This window comes from Pecten maximus, chromosome 1 (genome assembly GCF_902652985.1).
Source record: "Pecten maximus chromosome 1, xPecMax1.1, whole genome shotgun sequence".
In the NCBI taxonomy this organism is placed as follows: Eukaryota; Metazoa; Mollusca; class Bivalvia; order Pectinida; family Pectinidae; genus Pecten; species Pecten maximus.
The window spans coordinates 58,802,280-58,814,499 of record NC_047015.1 but is presented as its reverse complement, the minus strand read 5'-3'; the positions used below and the strand labels follow the sequence as shown (position 1 = coordinate 58,814,499).

The window sequence follows — 12,220 nt, the reverse complement described above, 5'->3', positions numbered from 1 at the left end:
ACATTATCACATGTACACATATGTATCTTATATAGACTTGTATAGGTATACAAAACATAATCACATGTGTACACATATGTATCTTATATAGACCTGTATATGTATACAAAACATTATCACATGTGTACACATTTATCTTATATAGACTGGTATAGGTATACAAAACATTATCACACATGTACATGTGTGTATCTTATATAGACTTGTATAGATATACAAAACATTATCACATGTGTACATGTGTGTATCTTATATAGACTGGTATAGGTATACAAAACATTATCACATGTGTACACATATGTATCTTATATAGACCTGTATATGTATACAAAACATTATCACATGTGTACACATATTTATCTGATATAGACTGGTATAGGTATACAAAACATTATCACATGTGTACATGTGTGTATCTTATATAGACTGGTATAGGTATACAAAACATTATCACATGTGTACATGTTTGTATCTTATATAGACTGGTATAGGTATACAAAACATTATCACATGTGTACATGTTTGTATCTTATATAGACTGGTATAGGTATACAAAACATTATCACATGTGTACATGTGTGTATCTTATATAGACTGGTATAGATATACAAAACATTATCACATGTGTACACATATGTATCTTATATAGACTGGTATATGTATACAAAACATAATCACATGTGTACACATATGTATCTTATATAGACCTGTATATGTATACAAAACATTATCACATGTACACATATGTATCTTATATAGACTGGTATAGATATACAAAACATTATCACATGCTGGTATATCGGTATACAAAACATTATCACATGTGTACACATATGTATCTTATATAGACCTGTATATGTATACAAAACATTATCACATGTACACATATGTATCTTATATAGACTGGTATAGATATACAAAACATTTTCACATGCTGGTATATCGGTATACAAAACATTATCACATGTGTACACATATTTATCTGATATAGACTGGTATAGGTATACAAAACATTATCACATGTGTACATGTGTGTATCTTATATAGACTGGTATAGATATACAAAACATTATCACATGTGTACACATATGTATCTTATATAGACTGGTATATAGGTATACAAAACATAATCACATGTGTACATGTTTGTATCTTATATAGACTTGTATAGGCCCATACCCAAAAAAAAGTATACAAAGTCAAAACTTTTGATGCGAGATTGAAACCATGTTGAAACAGCAGGTTCCAATCTAGTACTAAAAAGTTATAACTTTTGTAACTTTTCTCTACCTAAAAAAAAGTTATATCTTTTATTAGTTACAAAAAAGGTACAAAAAAGTTATCAAAAGTTATAATTCAACACTATGCATGGTTCAATCATCATTTTATTCAGCAATAAAAAATACAAAAAGTTACATTTCACACAAAACTATCTATATTTTAGGTACTAAAAAGTTTTAAAAAGTTTTTTACTAGACAAGTTCAATAGAAGGAATTTTAAGAACTAAAAAGGTATAAAAAAGGTATAAAAAATGTACAGAAAAGGACAAAAAGGTAGTTAAAGGTATCAAAAAGGTACAAAAAAGGTACAAAAAGGTATATAAAAGGTACAAAAGGTACAGAAAAGGTACAAAAAGGTACAAAAAAGGTACAAAAAGGTATATAAAAGGTACAAAATGTACTAAAAAGGTACAGAAAAGGTATGGAAAAGGTACAAAAAACATCAAAAGATTTTGCTTCAGAATGTTTTTGTTATCCAGAAATATACTTATTAAATACATGTTTTCTAGACCAATAAATTACTATTCATAAAACATCACAGAAAGGCACTGATTTTTCATCTTCATGGAAAACTTAATTTCGGATAACGGACTGCTTCTATGGATGAACACAGCATAGTTGTGTACTATTACACTGTACAAGGTATTATCCACTATGTTTCTATTCATATCATAACTACCGTTCATATAAACATAAAACCAACATGTCATCAAGAAATATATGTATTTTTACCGCAAACGATTCCTTGTGTTTTGTGGGGATTGTTGTAACCATACGTTACTAGAGAGAAACGATTCCTTGTGTTTTGTGGGGATTGTTGTAACCATACGTTACTAGAAAGAAATGATTCCTTGTGTTTTGTGGGGTTTGTTGTAACCATACCATACGTTACTAGAGAGAGACGATTCCTTGTGTTTTGTGGGGTTTGAACCATACCATACCATACGTTACTAGAGAGAGACGATTCCTTGTGTTTTGTGGGGTTTGTTGTAACCATACGTTACTAGAGAGATACGATTCCTTGTGTTTTGTGGGGATTGTTGTAACCATACCATACGTTACTAGAGAGAAACGATTCCTTGTGTTTTGTGGGGTTTGTTGTAACAATACTTTACTAGAGAGACGATTCCTTGTGTTTTGTGGGGATTGTTGTAACCATACGTTACTAGAGAGACGATTCCTTGTGTTTTGTGGGGATTGTTGTAACCATACCATACGTTACTAGAGAGAGACGATTCCTTGTGTTTTGTGGAGTTTGTTGTAACCATACGTTACTAGAGAGAAACGATTCCTTGTGTTTTGTGGGGATTGTTGTAACCATACGTTACTAGAGAGAGACGATTCCTTGTGTTTTGTGGGGATTGTTGTAACCATACGTTACTAGAGAGAAATGATTCCTTGTGTTTTGTGGGGATTGTTGTAACCATACGTTACTATGTAGAATCATGTTTATATTTCAATCCAAGGCTGTTATTACACATTTCACTTTAAATTCACTTTAGATTCTTTTACTCTGTAGAGTAGACATACCAAAAAAATACCTGAATATCTTGTATGGGCAGGAAACATTGTTTATTCAACCCAATAGAGTTGAATTTACACATTGTTTGGAATGAACTTATTTTCATAAAATGATCATGTTTCAGTTTTGGCTAAAGTTTTTTACTCAAATTTGGCTAAAGTTTTAACTTAAGGGTGACGGTAGGGGACATGTATTGATTTAGCAATACTCAAAGAATGCTTGTTATAACTATGTTTTCTCTGTTATAACTACTGACGTTATTTTCCAGAAACTCCGTCCCAGGATCTGGATGGAGCTAAGACCTACACACGAATTATACCTTCCCACGAGTATGACCTTCATGAGGGTTCCTATCCAGCCAGTCAGGACAAACACTCACAGCGACATTATCCAATCATGAACAGCCAACCATCTGACCACCATCGTGACTACGACCGTCTCAAGTCCCAATGTGAGCATGCGATGAATGAACTTCAGTCACTGAAACGGACTCAGATAGATATGGAAAAACGTTATGACCAAACACGTAAGGAGCTGGAGAACTACAGTCAGAAGTATCGATCTGTGCTCAGTCAGCTTCAACATGCCAAGGACGAGAATACACACATCAAATCTCAGTCCCTTAAGTTTGAGCAGGAGAAACAGCAGCTGGACCAAGAGATCCTCAGCCTTCAGAGCCTTCACGAGGAGGATAAACAGGAAATGGCGGATTTACGTAAACAGCTCCGGGAGGTCATCAACGAGAGTGGTTCAAGTGAGGTTCTTAACAAAATGTATGATTGTGCTCAGGACAAATATGAAGGCATTCGAGCTGATTATGAGGCATTGCGAGAGCGATACACAGAACTCATGTCTCTTAATTCTGACATGACTAGTAAACTGGAACATCTGAGAGATGAAAACATGAAGATGCACAAAAAGTTGGAAAATATGCATATGGATCAAGAGGCTGTGATCATGGAAAGGAATGCTTTAAAGAAACAGTGTACAGGAGCTATACGCAACTGGGACCAAGTAATTCATGAACGGGATCAGCTCAAGGAGGAAATGTCTAAGGTTACTGCACAGCGAGATGAGTTAATGAAAGGCTCAAACCAAATACTGTTCAAATTGGAATCTGCATGTAAGGAGAGGGATGCTGCTAAATCTGAACACAATCTTGTAATGGCTGAGAGGGCGTCTGTTCTAAACGACTATGACCGACTACAGGAGAGAGTCAGTGAGTATAGTCACAAGAATGAAGCTCTGGAAAAAGAGAAAAAAAGTGCTTTGACAGAATTAGAAAATTTGAAACGTGAATTAATTACATCAATACAAGAGAGAGACAAAGCAATCAAAGAGAGGAAAGAGTTGTTAAGTAAATACAGTGATATTCGCTCTAAAAATGACCAGCTTGAAGGACAACGAGAGGACTTCCGCAAGGATTGGCAGATGGTGACACAGGAACGAGATGTTGCACGTAAAGAAAGACATGAGGCAATTCAGGACAGAGACAGGATTCTCAGGGAGACGTATGAACGGGAACGCTGTCAGAAGGAAAAGGCAGAGGAGATGGATCAGGTATCCAAGGAAACAGAACTCATGAAGCGAACAATCGAAAAACTGCAAAGGGAGCTTCGAGGTAAAGTATATTATGTGTATAATAGAGGCATGCTTACTTGAAAGTCGTATAATTTCTAGCTCACCTGCCCTAAATTTAAAGGGCCCAATAGAGGAAATATGATTTTAATATCCTTCTTCTGTTGCAATGAAAGGATTTTGTCCATATTTTGCTCTAAAGTGTTCTTGGGTGAAATGGAACACATTTTGTCTAAATGCAGACGTTGGCGGGTCTGCCCCCGAAAATGCCTGAGGGGCATGAGCCCGAATTTCTTTAAAATTCTTTTTCTGTAGGAATGAAAGGATTAAGTCGATGAGCTTGGTATGGTACATTTGCATATGCATGTCATCCATCTGTCTTTTCATGCATTATTTATTAACATTTCTTTAAATCTACTTCTTGTCCTGAATGCCTGAACAGATTTTAATGAAATTTAGTCACGAGGATGAATTTTGATGAAATATGATATGGAACAATATTGGCCAGAGAAGATCAAATGTTGTATAAATGAGAAATGAAGCTTCCTTGAGACCAGAGAAATTCTTTAAAATCCCTTTTCTTTAAAATTCACATGATTCTGTCCACATTAATTTGTATTGCTACTGCTCAGGCCATGTGCTTGAGAACTTTTGTGGATCACTATAATGTCCCCAGCTGTTGCATGTAAACAGATCAGAATTAGTAATTTTGTCATTTTTGTCTATGTGACAGATCCAGGCCCTCTCAAAACATTTTATTAAATCAAAATGGTTTATGAATTTGGCACCAGGCTATATGCCTATATATTCTGAAATATGCAGAATTGATATTTTTGTTTTTATGGGGACCAAAAGGGAAATATCCTGCAAAGGTGTGTTTGTGGGGTATTAGAAGTCTCAAATAACCTATTCTAATACGCCTTTTGTCCGTCGTCCGTCCGTAAACAATTTACATTTTCGACTTCTCCAAAACTGCTGAACCAAATTCTATAAAAATTTGGCAGGAAGCTTCCATGGCTAAAGGAAGCAAACTACAGCTGTAGTTATTCATTACTAATGGTCAATTATATAATAAACAGATTTAAACCATGAGGTAGAGTCGTCCAACATGTCACGGGACTGGGCCCTGAGAGAGCGTGACAAGATTGTTCAGGAACGAGACAGCATTCGCACACTCTGTGACAGTCTGCGTCATGAACGAGACCGAGCTGTCAGTGACAAAGCTAAGACCCTGCGTGACTTTGATGATCTAAAGAAACAGAAGAGTGAGGCATACAAGGAGTTAAAAGAAACAAGGTATGTTTATTACAGAAAATTTGAAGTCTATGGAAATGGTATTTACTGTTCTAACTTAATGCTCAGCATTCTGGGAGTGGTAATTAAATAGAGGTAATTTCTTTAAATCGCTACTTAAGTCATAAAGTTATTGATGGATTTGAACCCAATTTAGTCAGAAGCATCCAGAATGGAACAGATTTTGCATAAATGGTGACTCTGATCCCCCAGGGGCCAGAGGGGTGGCGCCCAATAGGGGAAATAGAGGTAATGCCTTTAAATCGCTACTAGTCATAAAGTTTTGAGTGGATTTGAACCCAATTTGGTCAGAAACATCTTTGGGGGAAGAAGAACAGATTTTGCATTAATGAAGATTCTGACTCCCAAGAGGCCAGAGGGCGTCCAATAGTGGAAATAGAGGTAATTTCTTTAAATTGCTAGTAGTCATAAAGTTATTGATGGATTTGGACCCAATTCAGTCAAACATCTTTGGGAGAAGTGGAATACATTTTGCATAAAAATTGATGCTGACTCCCATGGGGCCAGATGAGTGGGGCACAATAGTGGAAATAGAGGTAATTTCTTTTAATCGCTACAAGTAAAAATGTCCTGTATGGATTTGAACCAAATTGGGTCAGAAAGATCCTTGGGGGAGGGGAACAGATTTTGCATAAATGGTTGCTGTGACCCTCCATCCCATGACCATGTATAGCATCGCTGGACATTAAGGGATAAACACAATTCTGATGTAAAAATTAGGCCCAAGGGTCTTTCCTTTCTTTAAACACAATCATGTTGTAAAAAGAATCCCAATGGGCCTCTTGTTTTTTAATTTTCAATTTTTTCATTATTTGACCTGTGTTGACCTTGAATGAAGGTCAAAGTCAATGAAAAGTAACTTTGTTTGTAGCCACTCATACATGCTATTGTTGTGCCAAATATAAAGTCTGTATGTGTATAGATGAATGAGCTGAAACATTTTTAGTGCATTTTTGCCTGATTTTTAGGTCATCTGACCAAAAGGGTCAGGATGATCTATAGTCATCATGCTTCGTCCGTTGTCATGCATCGATTCGTGCGTTGTACGTCATGCGTAAACTTTTCATTCAAATGAGTTCTCAATAACCAATAACCAGAAGTCTGAGGCTGCTGATGGGCCTGTAGCATGCTTGGATAAAGCCCTACCAAGTTTTTCAATTGGATGACCTTGACCTACTTTCAAGGTCACATGGGTCAAATAGGTTTCAAATCTTCAAACAACTTCTTCTCAATAACCAAGAGGCCCAGAGACTTGATATTGAACTTGTTGCATGCTTGGGTGAAGGGCTACCAATTTTTTTTCAAATCAATGTCCTTGACCTTCATTCAAGGTCACATGGGTCACCAGTCAATGAACTTAAGATTTTCATCTTCATAGACAATCGGTCTATGGAATTTCAAAATGTCATAGACCTGCTAAAAACTTCATAGACCTAGATTTTTTACCAAAATTACATGTTGACAGAATCGATCCGAACACTACTAGAATTTATATGAAAACGTGGAATTATCCGACACCGTTTGGTGTCGCTAAGAATCTGGTGCATATACAATGAAATCGGGCGTAACATAACACCTACCTTACATATATGGATAAATGAGATATTTATTTACCCCAGAACACCCATTCAGTCCCACCTAGATGTTTTATTCCGTTCGTATAGACCCTCGCTTTAAGCTAGTCAAAATTCCATACTGTCGACCCGCCATTTTGAAAGTGACAGTACGACTAACTACCCGAATCGGAACGCAATGGACCGAAAAGACCATATATCAATAATTGTGTTTTTCTTCTAACATAGTTAAAATTAAGAAAACTAAGCTTATTCTTCCCATAAACTGTTATATTCAATTCAAAATTTTATTCTTTATAAACTATAAGCGGTAAAATATATAAAAATAAATGTTGTATTTTTTTTCTTTTTGCTCCATCGCGCACTTAGGGTAATTAGGCCGACCACGACCTACACATAGTTAGCAATATGGCATTGAGTCAAGTATGAGATTTTGACTAGCGTAAAGTGAGGGTCTATACGGACGGAATTAAATATCTAGGTGAGACTAAATGGGTGTTCTGTGTTAAATAAATATCTCATTTATCCATATATGTAAGGTAGGTGTTATGTCACTCCCGATTTTATTGTATATGCACCAGATTCTTGTGCATAGACATTCGGTCTTCAGTGTATTTATTTTCCATAGACCGACAGCAAATCTACTAGACTCGGTCTATCGGTCTATCGTTAAGTTCGCACACTGGGTCACAAAAGCTAAAATCTTCAAGCAACTTCTTCTTAATAACCAAGAAGCCCAGGAACTTGATGTTGGGCCTGTATCATGCTACGGTGAAGGGCTTGACCCACATTCAAGGTCACAGGTGTGAAATAAGCTTAAATCTGTAAACAATCATTTTGAGATAGGCAAGAGTCTCCGATACCTTGAATAAATCTAGCCTTCTCTGATATTTTTATAAAGAGGTAATCAGCATAGTTTCTGTAGAAATGACCTCAACCAACTTCAAAGTTGCTGTAGAGCCAGGTGAGCGATACAAGCCCATTGGGCCTCTTGTTGACTTTTCAGATAACCAGCTGAACCAATTTTGATGAAATTTTGCAGAAACCTTCCTGGGCCAAAGGTTAACAAAAAGTGTAAATTTTATGGTCACCCACCACCCAGGGGCACGAGGGGCAGAGCCAAAAAAATGTCAAAATGACTTTGAAATCTACCACTCACCACCTACATATTGTACAATCAAATACTCTTGATAGAGGGAAGGGTTTTTAATTTCTTTATCAAAATTGATCAAAAGCATGTACATTTAGTGACCGGTCTTATCACTAAACTTCGAGTTAGTTCCACTGTACATTGTATGTACATAGAAGATAGTATAGAATATGGTTACATGTTTCAGTTGACTATCAAGGCCATTGGGCCTTTTGTTCAGTTCTAATTCCATTGTAATCTTTCATTTTAGGGAGAAGTATGAAAGTGTAATGGAAAAGGAAGCACGTAAAAACCAACTGAATGGTGTTGGCCACAATCACAGCAGAGACTCGGCCATCGATGCTGACCTTCAGGAGTGGGAGACGGAGGAAGTGATTGTCGACATTGTTAGTATTTCGTAACTCAGGCGGATTATTATCAGACATGTTCTTTGGGGCATATACTGCTTAGCTAGTCATGAATAAATATAAATAACAAATTTAAGACAAGGTATGTAACACCAGTGTATTGTTATATAACAAAGACAGGGAATGTAACACCAGTGTATTGTTATATAACAAACAACAAGGAATGTAACACCAGTGTATTGTTATATAACAAAGACAGGGAATGTAACACCAGTGTATTGTTATATAACAAACAACAAGGAATGTAACACCAGTGTATTGTTATATAACAAACAACAAGGAATGTAACACCAGTGTATTGTTATATAACAAACAACAAGGAATGTAACACCAGTGTATTGTTATATAACAAACAACAAGGAATGTAACACCAGTGTATTGTTATATAACAAAGACAAGGAATGTAACACCAGTGTATTGTTATATAACAAACAACAAGGAATGTAACACCAGTGTATTGTTATATAACAAAGACAAGGAATGTAACACCAGTGTATTGTTATATAACAAAGACAAGGAATGTAACACCAGTGTATTGTTATATAACAAACAACAAGGAATGTAACACCAGTGTATTGTTATATAACAAACAACAAGGAATGTAACACCAGTGTATTGTTATATAACAAACAACAAGGAATGTAACACCAGTGTATTGTTATATAACAAACAACAAGGAATGTAACACCAGTGTATTGTTATATAACAAACAACAAGGAATGTAACACCAGTGTATTGTTATATAACAAAGACAAGGAATGTAACACCAGTGTATTGTTATATAACAAAGACAAGGAATGTAACACCAGTGTATTGTTATATAACAAAGACAAGGAATGTAACACCAGTGTATTGTTATATAACATATAACAAACAACAGGGAATGTAACACCAGTGTATTGTTATATAACAAAGACAGGGAATGTAACACCAGTGTATTGTTATATAACAAACAACAAGGAATGTAACACCAGTGTATTGTTATATAACAAACAACAAGGAATGTAACACCAGTGTATTGTTATATAACAAAGACAAGGAATGTAACACCAGTGTATTGTTATATAACAAACAACAAGGAATGTAACACCAGTGTATTGTTATATAACAAAGACAGGGAATGTAACACCAGTGTATTGTTATATAACAAAGACAAGGAATGTAACACCAGTGTATTGTTATATAACAAAGACAAGGAATGTAACACCAGTGTATTGTTATATAACAAAGACAGGGAATGTAACACCAGTGTATTGTTATATAACAAAGACAGGGAATGTAACACCAGTGTATTGTTATATAACAAAGACAAGGAATGTAACACCAGTGTATTGTTATATAACAAAGACAGGGAATGTAACACCAGTGTATTGTTATATAACAAAGACAAGGAATGTAACACCAGTGTATTGTTATATAACAAAGACAGGGAATGTAACACCAGTGTATTGTTATATAACAAAGACAAGGAATGTAACACCAGTGTATTGTTATATAACAAAGACAAGGAATGTAACACCAGTGTATTGTTATATAACAAAGACAGGGAATGTAACACCAGTGTATTGTTATATAACAAAGACAGGGAATGTAACACCAGTGTATTGTTATATAACAAACAACAAGGAATGTAACACCAGTGTATTGTTATATAACAAACAACAAGGAATGTAACACCAGTGTATTGTTATATAACAAAGACAGGGAATGTAACACCAGTGTATTGTTATATAACAAACAACAGGGAATGTAACACCAGTGTATTGTTATATAACAAAGACAGGGAATGTAACACCAGTGTATTGTTATATAACAAAGACAGGGAATGTAACACCAGTGTATTGTTATATAACAAAGACAAGGAATGTAACACCAGTGTATTGTTATATAACAAAGACAGGGAATGTAACACCAGTGTATTGTTATATAACAAACAACAGGGAATGTAACACCAGTGTATTGTTATATAACAAAGACAGGGAATGTAACACCAGTGTATTGTTATATAACAAAGACAGGGAATGTAACACCAGTGTATTGTTATATAACAAAGACAGGGAATGTAACACCAGTGTATTGTTATATAACAAAGACAGGGAATGTAACACCAGTGTATTGTTATATAACAAACAACAAGGAATGTAACACCAGTGTATTGTTATATAACAAAGACAAGGAATGTAACACCAGTGTATTGTTATATAACAAACAACAAGGAATGTAACACCAGTGTATTGTTATATAACAAACAACAAGGAATGTAACACCAGTGTATTGTTATATAACAAAGACAGGGAATGTAACACCAGTGTATTGTTATATAACAAACAACAAGGAATGTAACACCAGTGTATTGTTATATAACAAACAACAGGGAATGTAACACCAGTGTATTGTTATATAACAAACAACAGGGAATGTAACACCAGTGTATTGTTATATAACAAAGACAAGGAATGTAACACCAGTGTATTGTTATATAACAAACAACAGGGAATGTAACACCAGTGTATTGTTATATAACAAACAACAGGGAATGTAACACCAGTGTATTGTTATATAACAAACAACAAGGAATGTAACACCAGTGTATTGTTATATAACAAACAACAAGGAATGTAACACCAGTGTATTGTTATATAACAAACAACAGGGAATGTAACACCAGTGTATTGTTATATAACAAACAACAGGGAATGTAACACCAGTGTATTGTTATATAACAAAGACAAGGAATGTAACACCAGTGTATTGTTATATAACAAACAACAAGGAATGTAACACCAGTGTATTGTTATATAACAAACAACAGGGAATGTAACACCAGTGTATTGTTATATAACAAACAACAGGGAATGTAACACCAGTGTATTGTTATATAACAAACAACAAGGAATGTAACACCAGTGAATTGTTATATTCTCACTTGTCACTATCCAGTGTATAATATAAATGATGTTACAAAACATGCTATCATGGATATTTGATATTTCTGATGCAGTGGCCTATCCCCAAACCATTGCTTCCTTAAAACCGATCTCTTTCATGATAGACAAATTGATGCATGGAATTGTTCCTTCTTTAACTCTTTTAGTACCGTTATCGACTCTTATCGATTTGTTAAAAACAACACCTGACACATACAAATATCCAATGACATATAAAAGGTGTTTAAGACTTGAGTAACAAACATTTTGGTTGATAAGTTTATTTTGTTGAGGTTACTTTTCTCCACTGGAGTAATAAGTGATATTTTCTCAATAGGTTGTTGATGTAAACAATATGGCGACTTGCTACATCTTCATTTTAGATATCAGTGTTAGGACGTTTCATAGTGTTCAATGCGACATCTAGATCTAATTTAGTTAGATATTATTCAGTAATGTACAAAGAT

The 12,220-nt window shown here is 34.9% G+C and overlaps 1 protein-coding gene across 4 annotated transcripts in view; it reads left to right on the top strand.

The window, feature by feature from the left end:
• Positions 1-12,220, top strand: part of LOC117339394 (disks large homolog 5-like) — an 86,042-nt gene that overhangs the window by 26,429 nt on the left and 47,393 nt on the right. For all 4 annotated transcript variants that reach the window (XM_033900959.1, XM_033900975.1, XM_033900966.1 and 1 more), the window contains 3 exons: positions 3,072-4,424; positions 5,461-5,677; positions 8,670-8,805. In XM_033900959.1, coding sequence (XP_033756850.1) covers positions 3,072-4,424; positions 5,461-5,677; positions 8,670-8,805 — 1,706 coding nt within the window. The remainder of the gene's footprint in view (positions 1-3,071; positions 4,425-5,460; positions 5,678-8,669; positions 8,806-12,220) is intronic.